The 17,569-nt window shown below is 46.4% G+C and overlaps 1 protein-coding gene across 3 annotated transcripts in view; it reads right to left on the bottom strand.

The window, feature by feature from the left end:
• The window catches only part of DENND2A (DENN domain containing 2A), a 99,633-nt gene that overhangs the window by 33,892 nt on the left and 48,172 nt on the right, over positions 1-17,569 (bottom strand). For all 3 annotated transcript variants that reach the window (XM_027538834.1, XM_027538835.1, XM_027538836.1), the window contains exons 4-9: positions 16,038-16,165; positions 14,404-14,525; positions 7,506-7,706; positions 1,930-2,023; positions 1,499-1,549; positions 188-375 (exon numbers count right to left, since the gene is read on the bottom strand). In XM_027538834.1, the coding sequence (XP_027394635.1) occupies positions 188-375; positions 1,499-1,549; positions 1,930-2,023; positions 7,506-7,706; positions 14,404-14,525; positions 16,038-16,165 (784 nt within the window). The remainder of the gene's footprint in view (positions 1-187; positions 376-1,498; positions 1,550-1,929; positions 2,024-7,505; positions 7,707-14,403; positions 14,526-16,037; positions 16,166-17,569) is intronic.

Here is a 17,569-nt window from a genome sequence, read left to right as displayed (position 1 = left end):
CAAATCTCCTAAATTCTCCAGTAGCACTTTTTTTAAATCAATATACTTTAATTAGGACCCATTTTTGAAATTCTAGACACTGAATGTTCCTTGGGCTCCTGCATCTCCCTGAACCATGAGTCCCAGTAAGATCTTCCCAAGAATGCTGCAGTCCATGGCAGGCCACGGAGCTTGGCCCACCCCATACCTTCAGCGGGAACTGCTGGGTGAGTTCGGGCACGTACGCAGCCCCAGCCTGCTTTTTGTGCAGGGACACGACCACGAAGTACTCGAAAAGTTGCCTCTCCTGGTACTCGACCAGCTCCCGGTCCAGGGACGGGTATCTTGGAGCCTGCTTCAGCCGTGACTTCACGTTGACCAGGCGCTGGCTGTGGGCTGGAGAGGGAGCAGAGAGAGACAGAGAGCGGAGGACCGCCTGAAAATGACTCACTCCCAATGTCAAACTGCACAGAGCTGCAACAGGTTATGGAATTCCCAGCTCAAAGTACTTTTCCTAATCCTACAAAAGCGTTCCCACATTTAACAAATTAGTACAAAGTTCTTTACTGGGGATTCTTGCCAAAGTTCTAGGAGCAGCAACCCGCTGCCAGGCTAATTGGGGTGCAGAAGCCTGGAACGTGGGGCCACCATTCCACCATGGATTTGCTGTCTGGACTTGGGGCAGCGGCTTGAGTGACCCTTGGGTTCCTGTGTCAGATGGGGTGGGGACTCCTCCCTTCAGCCACTTCCTGCACCTTTCCTCTTGAGGGCTGGGACAAAATCCAGACCCCAGAGCTTTTGGAGCTGGGAGCTTTGTAAACATCCCGTGTGACTCAAGTGGCAGAGACCTGCCTGGTCTAGAGCTCCCATCTGCCTTCTCTCCTGGCACCGCTCTGTGCGCTACAACGGTCGGCCTCATTCCCGAGACGGGTCAGGGAGCAGGTGGGTGTCAGAGGCCGAAGAGGCAGGGCCACTGAGCAGATGGGTGGGTCGCCATCACCTCGCTGAGCAGCCCTGGACTACAGCGTTCCTGGCTTGCCCCTGGGGTTCTGAAAAGTTGTGGAGAACTCACTGAGACCTAGACTAAGATCACCAGGCTTAGGTCCACAGGGACCAATAATTTCAGCAACTTCATTTAACAGATGAGGAAGTAGAGGCCCTGGATCTCAATGATTTCCTCCAGATCACAGAGCCATTTTACAGGAGTAGGGCAAGGGCCCCAGGTCTCTGGAGTCCCAGACCAGCACGCTGTACCTTTCACAGGTGTGAAGAACACCCATAACATAACGGGTGGGTGCAGGGACAGGGAGTCACCACAGCGGTACCTACTCTGAGTCTCTAGAGTGTAGCCAGAGGCTCAGGGACCGGACAGGCCCACCCTGGCCAGGTTCAAACACCCACGCCTTGCCCAGCAAGCTCCTGCAAGGACGCTGTGTCTCCCTCACACTCAGCAGGAAGGGCCACCTTTGCACCTTCCCCATCACCAACATGCACCCTGCACAACAACGGCTCTTCTCACCTTTCAGCTTCTCCTCGGTGTCACTGTCAGACTCGCTGTTCTCATCTGTCACTAGACAAAACAACAACAACAAATTGCAAACGTGGTTCTTTCTAATGCAGGAAACTTTTTCATGTGGTAGCACAAATCCCAGAGTTCTAGTTCAGAGGGGCTGTTTTCTTTTTTTTTTCTGTTTAAAGGTCATGAACGAATTATGTCTTTGTCCAACTGCATGTGTTTCCAGATTAACTTGGCTGTACTTCAGATGGTACCTCTAGCAAATCCAGTCAAAGATATTGGTCCCTTCGGTGCAAATTAAGCAAAGAAGGTGGCTCCCCCGCTGAGGTCAGAGCATGCAGCCCTGGGCTGACATGATGGATGGACAAGGAGAGGGGAAGGGAGATCCTGTTTTCAGATTCTTGGGGGAGGAGGGACAGTGGCGGGGCCCCTACCTTTTCCTGAGTTGCTCTCTGTGGACTGGGACAGCCTCTTCACGCGTTTCTTTCCTCTCCGGGCTTCATAGATGGCATTGATTCGCAGTACCAGCTGCCAGACATGGGGAGAAGGGAAGCCAGTGTGAGCAGTCTCCTCCCTGAGAGGGGCTGGGATGCCCTCACTGCCCATTCTCTTTGAGGACCCTGGCGGGCCAGGGCTGGGGGCAGGAGGTGGGGGAGACACGTCCCACTGGCCCACTGGCGTCTTTTAGTCATTCTTCTCAGCCAGATAGAAGCCCGACCCGTCAGGAGCATGGCCAGCCTCTCTGGTGGGGGGGTGGTGTTGTCTGACTCTAATGCATCCCGCAGAGACACAGAGGGAGCCATTTCACTGGCTAATGGTGTGACGGCTGCACCCTTTCTGACAGTGCCATCTCAGTGTGGTTTGGGAAGGAGCCTTTGCCCTCAAAACAAAACAATAAAAGGAAGAGACAGGAAAAAAGCTGTCCCCAGGCAGGGCCCCTTTCATGGGAACCATGCCAAAGTGTGTCTGAGCAGCAGGCAGGAAGGCAGCAGGGTTGTCGTGGCTCTTGAGTCCAAGCTCGGGTCAGCAGGGAGTCAGGCCGGCCCCTAGCACGCTGCCCTTCCTGCAGGCTGGCCGAGGCCTCTCAGGACCACCCTGGTGCTCAGGAGCTGAGCCGCTCAGCAGATGCCTTTCTAAGCGGCACAACCTCCAGGCTGACTGTGGCAGAGCCGTTGGGTGACGGAGGCCCCCGGGTCACTTCCCATCCGGCTTTACAGCATCCCCTGTAACTTCCAAGAGCAGAAGCTTCCTGGGTTCCACCTGGTTGGCAGAAAGGGAGGTCTACCCATGCATAATCGAGGCAAGCCAACTACTGATATTAAAGGCGAGCTGGCTGTAAGCTACCTTGGAAAGCTTGAAATTATTTTGTACGTTGGGAAGAACAGGAGGGATGTGCTATGGTAATCTGGGTGATGTGTCCCAGGTGGGCACAGTTGCCAATACCCATCTCTAGCCTCCACTCTTCTGATCTATTCCCTAAAGGAGCTCGCTGGCTCCTCTCTACAAGCATGGGCCTGGCAGGGCGTGGGGGGTTTATTCTCAAGGTCTCCTCGTGGTGGGTCTGGGGTCCATGTCCCCAGCTTCTGCAGAGCGCTCCTGACATGGCCCTGCTGCATCTCCGGAGACCTGCACCCTCTGACTCCTGATGGAGAGCCCAGCCCCGGCCGTGCCCACTCTCCGTGTCGGCTTCTCTCCCTAACCAGGAATCCCACCTGAACAAGGCCTCTGCCTTCACCCCCAAAGCCCTGCCATGTGGTGGCTCTTTCTATGCTCTCAGTAGCCCGCCATCTCCTTGAGAGCACACCCCCCTGAAGTGGGCTTCTCTGCTTTTCAAGCATGTTCTGACTGGTAGGATACGACACTAACCCCATTTCTCCAGCTGTCACATAATTGAACTTTAACAGGACATAATTTTTTTTTTTGAGTGTTCTGAAAAAATATAAAGTGTTCTGTACTAGAAGTACTGGCCTCTTTAGAAGCCATTTTTAAGTTGAAAAAAAGATTTTTAACTATAAGCTCATTTGGAAGATGGTGTGTTTCAGAGAGTCATGTGGTACTTAATTCTGCTATGGTGGCTGCCAAAGAAACAGGGCTCCACACAAACCTGCTGTGTGTGCTGAGGGGGAGCTGGCTTCTCATTAGAAAGGATAGCGCCGTGATTCATGAATCCTGAGGACATCACACCGCTGAGTAAATAACTGCTCGGTTTCAGCTGCTGCGTTAATGAAGGTACAGGGTTGCTAGGAGAATACAGGGGAGGAGTGTCTCTTTCTCTCTCCCCTCCTCCACCGGGACCTTCATTCCTCTTACAGCCAAGGTGGGAGAAACCAAGGGGAGCATCCATGCTTCCAGAAGGGACTCTAAGTTACACTGTTCAGCAGAGGCAGCTGAAGGAATGCCAACCAACCCACTGTCTCATCAGTTGTGAGTAGACTGTGTAGTCCTTCTTGCTAGATCAAAACACAACAGCCAGGGTTTTGGACAGCAAATGCTTTAAGGGTCCAAAATCTGGAAGTCATGAATGTGCCTGAAAAGGAACCTTTGACTTCAAGAAAAGGATTCAGAGCATCAAAAAGAAGCTTCATACTCAAGAGTGGGGGTAAGTCTGCTGCTGCCAAGTCGCTTCAGTCGTGTCCGACTCTGTGCGACCCCATAGACAGCAGGCCACCAGGCTCCCCCGTCCCTGGGATTCTCCAGGCAAGAACACTGGAGTGGGTTGCCATTTCCTTCTCCAATGCATGAAAGTGAAAAGTGAAAGTGAAGTCGCTCAGTCATGTCCGACTCTTCACAACCCCATGGGCTGCAGCCTACCAGGCTCCTCCATCCATGGGATTTTCCAGGCAAGAGTACTGGAGTGGGGTGCCATCTCCTTCTCCGGGGGTAAGTTTAGGTTAAGTTTAAGTAGCAAGTGATAGAGCTGAGGATTCATGAAACTTAGAATAAACTATAATTGGTCATTTGTTTCTCCAGTTCTCTTGCCTGGAGAATCCCATGGACAGAGGAGCCTGGTAGGCTGCAGTCCACGGGGTCGCTAGGAGTCGGACACGACTGAGAGACTTCACTTTCACCTTTCACTTTCTTTTTTTTTTTTCACCTTTCACTTTCATGCATTGGAGAAGTAAATGGCAAACCACTCCAGTGTTCTTGCCTGGAGAATTGCAGGGACGGGGGAGCCTGGTAGGCTGCCGTCTCTGGGGTTGCACAGAGTTGGACACGACTGAAGCGACTTAGCAGCAGCAGCAACAGCGGACATTTGTTTTCTTTTTAGACATTCCTTGGGACTTCCCTGGTGGTCCAGTGGTTAGGATTCTATGCTTTCAATGCAAAGGGTGTGGGTTCGATCCCTTGTTGGGGATCTAAGATCCCCCATGCTTTGTGGTGCAGCCAGAAAATAAAAAAAAATAAGCATTCCTTTGAAGAATTGTGTACTTCACCTTTATGATTAAAGTTTTAATAGGATTTTGTCGTTGTTGTGAAAGTAACAGGTAAAACAGGTGATTTTTTTCTGGATTTGGTTGTATCTGTCAAAGCTGATTTTTTTTCCAGATTTGATTATATCTGTCAAAACCTATTTGAATAAGTGCCTGGGCACTATTTAAGTGGGTGGCAACTCACTTTAATTTCAGGCAATAAACTAAGAGGAAACAAACTGCTGCTTGTAAATTAAACACATAGAAAGTGGCAGAAATAATTCTGCTTTTCTTTCTACGTCTCTACTTTCATATGATATATGCACACATATTTTCCTCTCCTTAATCAAAAAATCTTTTCTAAATAATAAAATAATATGAAGGTGGTGGAAGACAGAGGTTAAGTACTTATTAAGAGATCACACAGTCAAACTTAGAGTTGTATCAAAGCTCTTTTAACCTAAAGCTAATTCATTTGATTGTTCCTGTTTAATTCGCTAAAATGGTGAGGTTGTATAGATGTTACACTAGTTATTGTGTAATTGCACAATAATTTGTGCAATTATTCCACAATAGCAGGTTTTTGACATTACAGAGATGTGTGAGCCTTGCTAGAACAAGAAGAGGAGCAGTAAGGGTGATTCACGAGCCCACACTCTGGGGTCCCCACGAGCAGCCACAATGACAGCACAGGGCAGTGACTCAAAGACAGTCAAAAGGAGACAGAGAGCGACTCCTCCAGGGGTGAAGGAGGCTGGGATCCACGTGCTAGTGGGAACTCATCCAGCAAACGTCCGATGATCAGCGTGCAATGTGCACTGCACCCTGGGAGGGGCAAGGCAGGGCCAGGAGACGGGAGGGGAGTGAGCCCCGAGTCCTGCCCCGGGCCCTCTGGCTGCCCTCTCCCAGCTGCCAGGCTGCAGGTGTTAGGTCACCTGACTCTGATTGCCCTTACCCTTCAGAATTGATTGATTATCAAGGTGATTTATCTTGATTATCTTGGTGACTTAATTTCACTTGAAAAAGAATGAAAGGGATGGAGGTAGTATTATGGCTCAAAATACGGATGAACCAAACTGAGTCAGGAGGGACCAGCTGGTGAAAATGTCCTTTGACTTTTAGGTCAGTGGGTCACTTTGAAAAATCGGATGAAACCTATAGACAACCCATCTCCCTTCCTTTTATCCCCTCAAACTCATCCATGCAGCTTTACATGATTTAATGCGTTTCATGATCCCCTGAAGTCCATCTGTGGACTCTGAAATGAAGAATTCCTTCTCTAAAAGTTCCTGTACTGGGGGCTTCGCTGGTGGTCCAGTGGTTGGGACTCTACCTTGCAATGCAGGGGACACTGGTTCGATCCCCCTGGTCTGGGAAGATCCCACATGCTTTGGAGCAACTAAGCCCATGCACCATAACTACTGAGCATAAGAGCTGCAACTACAGCAGCCCGTGTGCCTGGAGTCCATGCTCCATGAGGGGGAGGGCACTGCAATGAGAAGCCAGCGTACCGCAGTGAAGAGTGGCCCCATTCACCACTAGAGAAAGCTCACAAAAGCAGCAACAAAGACCCACCACAGCCAAAACACAAAAATTTTTTAAATATATTAAAAAAAAGCTCCTGTAGTAAGTTGGTACCGAAGTGGCCAGTATAGAATGACAGGCATTGCAGGGGCTGCACTGAGCAAAAGGAAATATAACACCAAAGTAAGAAAGAGCAGCCACAGTTCATGCACACACAAGCCACTGGGCCTGTTTTGCCTTCAGGGCTGAAAAGAGCCAGAAAAGATATATATGTATATTTTAATATATATATGTTTTAAAGAGGAGAACCTTGTTCACGTAAGCTGTCCATTGTTTAATTCTTTTTTGGGCCACACCACAGGGCACGTGGGATCTTAGTTCTCCAACCAGGGATTGAACCTGCACCACGTCCAGGGCGGGCACAGAGCCTTAGCCACTGGACCATCGGGGAAGTCCCAGAAAAGATGCATTTCTGACAAGAGCTCCCTCAGCACAGGCTCCATGCGGTGCCCCTCTGCAGTGGGAGGTGATGGAGTCTGAGTCAGAGCACAGCGGAGGGGGCTCTGCTTTTGAGGCCATGAAGGAGGGAGATGTGCCCTTTTTGAGGCTGGGCATTGGAAACACAGTTTGGGATCATAAGAGTCGTTAAGCAGGGAAAGGGAGGGCTAAGAGGAAGGCTGTGTGTGTGCACGCTCAGTCATGTCCGCCTCTTTGAGATCCCATGGATTGTAGCCCGACGAGCTCCTCTGTCCATGGAATTTTCCAGGCAAGAATACTAGAGCCGGTAGCCATTTCCGTCTCCAGGGAATCTTCCTCACCCAGGGATTGAACCCATATCTCCTGCTGTGTCTCTCGCATTGTAGGCAGGCTCTTTACCATTAGCGCCACCTGGTAAGCCCTACAGGACCCCAATTATTGTGACCAAGGCCCAGCTAGCTCAGTTGCTGGCTTCCCCATGTCTACCTGGCCTGTGGTGAAGCAGGTAGGAGGGCCCAGTGATTTGATCTCTGCCCAGACTCCTCTGTAGTGTGTATGTGGGGTGTACTCCTGAACACAAAGCTTATTGCAAGCCTTACCTTGGGTATCTTTCTCTTCTTCCTACCATTCTGCAGGTCCCCGAGGTTAAAGAAAGTGTCATCAGGGCTGCTGGGGGTGGAGGGAGGGCTGATTTTGGAAGGGGACCCAGTTCCATCCCGACTCAACTTCCTTGTGTCCAGCAGTTTGAAGTTCCTCCTTTCTGAATTTTGCCGAAAGAAGGCAGGTTTGGACAAGGACTGCTGTGAGGGGAGAGGAAGAAAGAAGAGTAAATAAATACAAAGAGACCCCCTGAGAGATAAGTGGTGCTGCCAGTGACGGAGACCAAGAAGGTCAAGAGGAGAAGCTCGTCTAAGTCCCCAGGGGCACGCTGAGGCCGTCTATGCTGTTAAGGGCCTAAACACTTATTATCCAATTATGGAAAAGGAGGATGATAAAGGATGCAAGTCTAATCCACTCTCTTTTCAGACAAGTGGAAACTCACCTGGCTCTATGCAGTACCTTTACAAATGAGGCTTTCTGACACCATGTACTGGGAGTTACAAGACTTAAGTTCAGCTTTATCCCTGTCACTGGCAAGGGAAATTCCTTCTAATACAAGGAATTTCACTTCTCTGAGCCTCAATATCTGATTTTTAAAAATGAGCCGTTCTAAGGTCAAAAGGCCAACAAAAACAATAAAAAATCTGCAATTTATAGAACTTATTTGTTTCTAATACATGCTACAAGTTAATGAGAAGACTAACAATTCAAAAGAAAAACAGGCAAAAGATAAGGACTGAAGGTTTACAGAAAAGGAAATTAATAATTTTCAGATACATATGAAAGATTCTTAGCTTTGCTCATCAGAAAAAAAAAATGAAAATGCCATTGAAGAAATAGTTTTCTTTTTTTCTTGAAATCTTTATTGGAGTACAGTTGATTTAATACCATTAAGTTTCTGCTGTACAGCAAAGTGAATCCTTATTAATTAGTTATCTATTTTATATATTAATGTATATGTATCAATTTCAGTCTCCTAATTTATCCCTTCCCCCCTGATCCCCCTTAGGGAAGAGGGGGTGGCAAGGAAGCTACGTGCCTTGAGCCTCGAAGATGGAGCTGACCTGGACTCAGCCAGGGTTCATTCACCCTTCCTGTCTGTGAATGCAGCTGGTGGCTTAACCCCTTCCAGTCCTCGCATGTCCCTGTCTTACTGCCCCAGGAGACCGACAGCAGGAAACCCAAAGGGTCCTTGATATAAAATATCCCACCTCATCTTTACCTATCTCAACCTCATTCCTCTGCTCGCTTACAGAGGACTCCCCCAGGAAGCACTGGGATGCCATTCACACACACATACAGTTGTTCACCTATGCCCACAGGTACACACATTCACATGAACACTCAAGACTATACACCCACAGGAATACATAGGCAGGCATGCGTGTTCTGACAACTGGGGACATTACACTAACGAACCACCGTGGCATTACATTAAAACAATGGCATACCTTGCAGGCAATACAAATCATTTTTTAAAAGAAATTAATGGCATGGGGAAATATTCATGATAAATGTAATAGAGCAGCAAAAAAGTATATACGAAAACAAATGTATATACGATATCATCCCAAATCTTTTTCTTATGCACACATACACGCGCACACACACACAGTATGACACGGTCTGGAAGGAAGTAAACCAGTGTCAACGGTGGTTTTCTCTGGGTGTTGGGATTACATGCAATTGTTAAAAGGCTTTTAAAACACACACACACACACACACACACACACATATACATAATAGCCATCTGTTTTAGGAAAAAAATACAGGTGAGTATAAAGAAAAAATACACATTCCCAATTACAGATGATTTTTTAAATTACACTTGTTGGTATTTAAAAAGAATTTTACAATGAGAATGTTCTGCTTTTAGAAAACGAGGTAATTTTTTAAAAGGACACATATTGAAAGCCTAATTCTATAGCTTAAGCAAACATACATAAATAATGGTTATGCTGCAGGCACTAGTCTAAGTGGTATACAAGAATTAATTTGATTAACTTCACAAGACCCCTCAGCTGTTCAGTCGCTCAGTCACGTCCGACTCTTTGTGACCCCATGGAGTGCAGCACGCCAGGCTTCCCCGTCCTTCACCGTCTCAGAGGAGTGTATTATCATTCCCGATTTTTACCAGTGACATACGGATACACAGCGATAAGATCATTTGCTCACAGTCACATAACTAGCAAGCAGTCTACGTGAGTTTGAACAGAGGCAGTCAGGCTCCAAGACCTGCACACTTGACCAGACACTGCCCCTACGAGCCACACGAGGTGACAGATGGTTTGTTGGTGGAAGGTGGTGTGGGTGAGCTACCCAGGTCAACTAGTGAAATTTTCCCCCCTTAAGTGTCAATACCTAAGAAAGAACATTAGGTTTCCTTTATTACAAAAAATAGTTTCTACCATATTCGCTGTGCTGTTCTACGTGTGGGAATAACAAGAAAAGAAAACAGCCCCTTCTCAGGAGCTTGCCTGGTGTGTTTGTAAGCGTCAGCATCGGCCCCCAGCTGCATGTCTCTCGTGTCTTAGGAAAATCTGTCCAGTCACCCCTTACCTCTCTACTAGAAAGAGGCACACTCTAGTTAAATAACCGCCCCCTCCAAGATGTCTTAGGACCTTTCTGTGGCTGGTAGAGGAGGTTGTCATGGAAAGATTGCTTCAGTAAGTTCTAAGTCCCAGATGCAGCCCAGATGTGGCAGACGCTCCATGAATACTGGTGTGCTAATGGAGGTGGTGGAGAGGTCTGCAGCTGTGGCCGAGGACGGGGACACAAACCAGACACCCAGATGTGGGAAAGCAGAGGACTGCGCATGACGCACGGTCTTCCTGATGACTTGCAAAGGCCCCAACAGCCTGCAAATATGAGTGGCAATCAGATATGCATTGGGCAACTGGGTTATCTTTTGGCAGGATAGCACCTCTGGACTTCAAGTTCTCATTGACAGGATTACTTACTGTGTTTCACTGCTTTAAAAAAATTTAATTATTGAAAATTATTAAAATTTAATTATTTTATTTTTGGTTGCACTGGGTCTTGGTTGCTGCATGCAGGCTTTCTCTAGTTGTGGCTCAGTAGTTACAACTCTCTGGGTCTAGAGTGCAGGCACAGTAGCTGTGGTGCACAGGCTTAGTTTATCCCTGGTACATAGATTCTTTCCAGACCAGGGATTGAATTTGTGTCCCCTACACTGCCAGGCAGATTCCAATCTACTGTACCACCAGGGAAGTCCTCTGTTGCACTGTTTTAGAAGACCAAGGTTTTCTTTAGCTTGGCAGGAAGGGGAAGAAAAGAGCTGCTAAGGGACTTCCCTGGTGGTCCAGTGGATAAAACTTCACTCTCCCAGTGCAGGGGGCCTGGGTTCGATCCCTGATTGGGGAATTTGATCCTGCATGCATGCTGCAACTAACAAGCCCGCATTGCTGCAACAAACATGCTGAGAGCTGCAACTAAGATGCAGCACAGCCAAAATAAATAAACATTTGGGGAAAAAAAGAGAAAAGGGCTACTAAGCCTTTATTTTCTGACACTAGGGAGGATCACCCAGTTCTGCAGGCAGATTTGCTTTGGGTAGATGTTTTCCATTGTTCTGAAGAGGCCATGGAGTTCACTCTCTGCATGAAGTGGGGCAGAACTGAGTAAGATACGAATGGGTCAGACTGGGTGTGACAGCCTTCTTTTTCCTTTTTAAAAGATTTTTATCGGAGTATAGTGGATTTACACTGTTGTATTAGTTTCTGCTGTACAGCAAAGTGATTCAGTTATACATATACATATATCCACTCTTTTTTAGATTCTTTCCCCATCTAGGTCACTGCAGACTATTAAGCAGAGTCCCCTGTGCTATACATAGGTCCTTATCAGTGAACCGCTTTATACACAGTAGTGTGTGTATGTCACACTCAACCTCCCAGTCTCTCCCCCACCTTTCCCCCCTGGTAACCATAGGTTCATTTACATCTATGACTCTGTCTCTGTTTTATAAATAAGTTCATTTGTACCCTTTTTTTTAGATTTCAGTTATAAGCAATATTATATGACATTTGTCTTTCTCTGATTTACTTCACTCAGCACGACAATCTCTAGGTCCATCTATGTTTACTGCAAATGGTATTATTTTGTCCTTTTTATGACTGAGTAACATTCCATTGTATACATGTACCACACCTTCCTTTTCTATTCCTCTGTTGATGGACTTCATGACCTAGCTATTGTAAATAGTGCTACAATGACCACTGGGGCATGTATCTTTTCAAATTATGGTTTTCTCTGGATATATTCCCAGGAGTGGGATTGCTGAATCATATGGTAGCTCTATTTTTAGCTTTCTACAGAAACTTCATACTGTTTTCCATAGTGGTTGTATCAATTTACATTCCTATCAACAGTGTAAGAGGGTTCACTTTTCTTCACACCCTCTCCAGCACTTATTGTTTATAGACTTTTCTCCAAAGAAGACAGACAGATAGCCAAGAGGCACATGAAAAGATGTTCAACATCACTAACTATTAGAGAAACGGAAACCAAAACTACAATGAGGCATCGCCTCTCATCAGTCAGAATGGCCATCATCAAAAAGTCTATGGACAGCCTTCTTCTAAGCCAGACTCATTCACTGAGGGAAATGAAGGATTCCCTAAATGCTGAGCACATCCAAATTCCAGTGAAAACACAAATAACACATTTCAAAGGCAAGTAGAAACTATTTGTCAATTATTGGCTGTCATGGATTATTCCTGATCATGCTCTTTTCCATAGGAGGAGAAGACAGCAGTTAATTGGTTTTGGCAAGTACTGTAGCAATTGATTTGGGCCAGTAAGATCCAGCCTTTGTGAAAGGTTCGACCTTCCACTGTCTTGAGGAAGATTCCCTTTGTGACTATCAGGCCTTATGTGTATACCCCTCGCCCGCCAGCCAATGCTGACCTTGAGTGGAGCCTAGAGAGGAAGTTGGCTTCTTTTCTTAGGCTGGAAACAGATTCTTTTGATGGGATTTAAACTGACAATTGTAGCCTGGATTCGGTCTCCATTTAATTTCTTCAACAACTAAACCACTGTATAACAACTACTTATGAGAAACACAAAGAAACCAAATACATACTCTCTGACCTTGAGGAGTCTATAGTCTAGTTGAGGAGATATTTTTAAGACATATTACATGACTCAATAGATGGTTAGATAGCATCACTGACTCAATGGACATGAATTTGAGCAAACCCCAGGAGATAGTGAAGGACCGGGAAGCCTGGCGCGCTGTCATCTATGGGATGGCAAAGAGCTGGACACGACTTAGCGACTAAACAGCAACATGACTTAAGTCAGACTTCAAACCATCGACGTAAGAGATTTCATAAGATGGAATATACAAATTAGTATAAAATGAATGCTTAGCCCACTGAGTGTTACAGGAGAGCAGAGGAGAACAAGTCCCAGGGACTAAGATGGCCTGGAGGTTTTCTGAAGGAGGCATGATTGAGCTGGGCCTTACAGGACTGGAAGGGAGAGGTCCAGGCAAGAGCCAAGGGCAGAGGCAGAAATGACCTAGCGCAGGGCTGGGCAGAGCATGGCCTGTGGACCACATCTGGGCCTTATAGGACTGGAAGGGAGAGGTCCAGGCAAGAGCCAAGGGCAGAGGTAGAAATGACCTAGTGCAGGGCCAGGCAGAGCACAGCCTGTGGACCACATCTGGGCCACCGCCTGTTTCTGTACAGGCCATGAGCCAAGAACAGTTTCACTTTTAAAGGACTAAATATATATATATATATATATTTATGTGTCATGTGAAAATTATATAAAATCAAATTTCAGTGTCTGTAAATAAAGTTTTATTGAAACACAGCCTCACTGACTGGTTTACATATAGTCTGTGGCTGCTCCACACCACAATGGCAGTGCTGAGCAGTCAAAACAGAGACCATATATTCATTCCCTGGCTCTTCAGAGAAAACATTTGCTTCTCCTGGAGCTACGACATCAGAGGCAGTTAGTAGGCTTTGGCTGTAGAGAAGATTTTATACGGAGGAACTGTGGGAAATGGGTGCCCAGGGATCCATTATGAAGAATGTGCAATGTTATGTTAAAGAATATGAATTCATACTAATGTGTTCTCTGTTTCTTTAATTTTGTCATTTCAAAAGTATACAAATGAAATCATGTAGTATGTAAACCTATGAGAGTGGCTTTGTTCACTTGCCATAATTCTCTGGAGATTTATCCAGGTTGGTATACATCTTATTCCTTTTTAACGCTGAATAATATTCTATCATATAAATGTACTGCACTGTATATAACCATTCATCCACTGAAGGACATTGGGGTTGTTTCCAGTTTGGATCATTATGAATAAAACTACATGTGTTAAAGAAAAAGAATATGAATTCAGTTCCTAGGCAATGTGTTGCAGTTATCATGTATGAGAATACAGTAATATTCTCTGTATGCACATACCACAAAACTGCAAAAGGTTCAAAAAGATATTCTGAGAAAATGTCAGTATTCTTTCCTGACCTCTAGATACCCAGACAACTCTGCAGAGGTGCCCGCTAACTCATTCTCAGGGACCATTACAGAGACATTCTTGTGCATCCACAAACATATATGAGTTTGTTTTATGTCAGGACATTCTTCTTCACAGCTGTGTAACGTGGATGTACTATCCTATTTACAGCTGGGGAGAATTCTGAGCCAGACACTACAACGCTTCTTTAGGAAGCCTTGCTGAGCAGAGGGTTCCAGGAGAACTAGAGGCAGGAAGTGGAGGCAGGCCACTGACGAACAAATCCAGGAGCCTGCAGTGAGGATGCCTGGTATTCCCATGTAACCCAGAACCCCAGCCTGCTCAAGGCCACGGAGCTGGGGACCCCCTCCCTGCACCGTTTCTCTGGGGGCTCATACCTTGGCAGGTGTGTCAGGGATGGAAGAGGTGGGAGAACCTGGGAAGTTCAAGACACACTTCTTCCCGAGGCAGCGACCATGTAACTCAACGTCCTCATAAGGGTTTTCCTTCATGGGCGGATCTGTGGTCAAAGGCAATGAACAGATCAGAAACTGGGAACACCAAGGAAGCTCTCCTTATCAGATCTCTAGCCAACACCTTGGTGTCTCCTTGTGGGGATGTGTGTTGTCTTGCTATGCATTTAGCCTTCCTCTTGGTAATGGATCTCGGTTTTCACCGGGGTAAGTCTCTGTCTCCCCATTCTCAGATGTGTGAACTTAACTCCACTCCTGGTCTCAGAGCTTAAGCCAATCTGAATATTCTGAATCCTGGCCTCAGTGATCATCCTGGAAGGGCTCATATTCCAGGCCTAAGCCCACTGTTGCATGGCATTCCTGGACTCTGAAGGTGAACAGGGACCTAACCCAGTCTAGTGAGAGTGAACCTCGGGGTGTTTGCTGGGACTTGCAGGAGACAGGCTTTCCTTTTGCGCTGTAGGCAGGGACCCTGGGGAACTGACGGCAGCCATCATGGAGATCGTGGGACACCTGCTGAGAAGGGAGCTAACCTGAGAGAGCCAACTAACTCCCTTTGTTGTTTCAGCTGGGTTTTCTGTTCCTTGTAACTGAAAGCTACCCTGCCAGGCACACAATAAGGGATCTCCAGATCTCGTACCCATTTTGGATCTACTGCATTGGCAGGAACCTGTCTCTGGCAGCTTGGACTCAGTAATTCAAATAGCTCGGCTTAGTATCCTGGCTTCTTCAAGTCTCACGTTTCCTCCCACCTAGGAGTTTATTCCAGTGCTGATCACTGTGTGCATGCAGGAATGTGTGTATCTGCCCGATCTGCCCCTTGCATAGGTACACAGATGGGTTTTCCCCTCTCACCAGCTCGTTTCTTCCCCGCCCTCCTCCCACCCCAACATATGCAGACATCTCACTGAAACTGTGATCCTCCCTGAAGATTTTAACTCACCAAATCTAAATGCACACAAGCTCTGTAAATCTGAGTCCTGTTTTGGAATCAGAGAATTCTTGGGAGCGAGGTCAAAGTTACTTTTCAAATACATTTCAGTCTGAAGTTTGATAGCGTTACTGCCACACTCCTACAGTTTTGGAATGAGTATGGTAGTCTTCAGTTTTCCTGCGTTCAGTAATCACTACAATTCACCAAGAGTCTGTCACAAGCCAGATATTTTACCTACCATCTTCTCCAGTCCTCTAACAACCCTGTTAAGTATCTATCATCCTCCTTAGTTCAGAGATGAGAGAAACGAAGTTCAGAGACGCTAAGTCGCCAGCTTAATGTCACACAGCTAACAAGTAGCAGAGTCAAGATTCAGCCATAGACATTAAGGCTCCAGGTCCCGTGTGTTTCCCACTGTGTCCACGCTGCCTCCCTGGCCATTCATCGCCAGCGCTTCCTCTCATTTTCTCTCACGTATTTCACCCTGGTCACCCGTCCACCCGTCCTGGCTCTATCATTTGAGTGCATGTTTGTCTTCCAGCGTGTGTGTGTTTTAAGCAGCCAGCCCCACCTCCCTCCCCCTGCTTCTCACAGACAGACTCACGCAGACATTTCGGCCTCTTACCTAGAATGTCTTCATAGACGTTCTCCTCCGATAAAGTGCGTGTGAGCCCCAGCTTAGTCTGTGCGTACCAGTCCACCCTGCTGTTCTCAGAGGAAGACTGCAGTAAGTCTTCAAACTCATAGGACTTCCTGGGTTATACAAGGTGGGAAGAAAAAAACCCAAGAACTTAAATCATATTAGGTTGGTTCAGAGAATATATGCCATAAAAGTTTTTTTTTTCTTATAAAAATTTCTAATGCCAAAATCAACTCTGTTTCTTGTAAGATAGTGTGAAAATCTTCAAATATGAGACATGGCTTTTACTTGTGAGAATGTTTATGCTATTATGCCAACTAAAGATTGTAGAGTATACATTTAAATACAAACCCAACTTCGTAAGTAAACATATGTAAGGAGGAGATAAAAAAGAAAGGAAGTGAAACATAGAGCTAACTCAGGACTGAGGGATGCCCTCTCTTCATTTCTGCTTTTCTGGATTTTTCAAATGTTCTACAGAACACACATTAATAACCAGAAAGGAACAGTGATGGCCAGTTCAGAGCAGAGGAGAGGCCTGGGTCCCTCCCCCTTTCTTTCACCCAAGTGGTTACAATCAGACACCCAAAGGTCAGCTGAGGCACCCCACCGAACTCTGAGATCTGTACAAACATGGCTGGCTCTCTGTCTGGGGCCTGGCTTATTACCACCCTCCCCTCATCCTACATCCACATGGGCTGTTCTAGGATTTAATAAATTTAGACACAGATCCTGAATCCTTCATTCACAAGTTTTTCCTTCTTGGATAAACTACCTGAGCTGAAACTTAAGTGTCCTAATTTGTAGATAGTAATTAGGACAGTAGATAGGACTGTCCAAAAAATAGAAAAGAGAATGTTTATAAAATCCTTGGCACCTAATAAGCATGCAACAAATGTTAGTTATCATGGGAGGGGGGATAAATTGGGAGATTGGGATTGACATATCCACATTACTATATACCAACAAGGTAACTAATAAGAACATACTGTACAGGAAACCCCTTGGGGTTGCAGAGTTGAACCCAATTGAGTGACTGAGCACACCAGCTATTTTTATTATTGCTGTGGTGTTACTAATTATTTATGTAGCCAGTGCTCTACTTACTGAGGGAGGCACTGTGCTCAGGGTTTGATAATGAAGGACTAAAACAGTCAGAGTCCTTGCCTCAAAGAGCTTACATTCTAAGGAGGAACACATATGTTCAACCAGCTCACACGCAAATAAGTTCAATGACAGAAAAGCACAGGTTGGGAGGATATGGAGGTTCAGTTCAGGTTGGGGGATGCATTAGGGGAGGTCTCAATGAGAAAGTCACTCACTGAAGCTGAGATTTGAAGAATAAAAAGAACTTAGTCAGGGAAAGAGTGTCCCCAAAAGAGGGATGGATGTATGAGAAAGTCCTGACTAAGGTTAAAGAGACCTCGGTGCTTTTCAGGGAACGGCAGACAGACAGTCAGCTTGCTGGACTGCAGGAACAGGCTGGAGAGTGCCGTGCAACAGAAGGGCAGAAGCAG

The sequence above is a fragment of the Bos indicus x Bos taurus genome, chromosome 4, assembly GCF_003369695.1.
Source record: "Bos indicus x Bos taurus breed Angus x Brahman F1 hybrid chromosome 4, Bos_hybrid_MaternalHap_v2.0, whole genome shotgun sequence".
Classification (NCBI taxonomy): Eukaryota; Metazoa; Chordata; class Mammalia; order Artiodactyla; family Bovidae; genus Bos; species Bos indicus x Bos taurus.
This window is presented reverse-complemented; position numbering and strand designations above follow the sequence as displayed.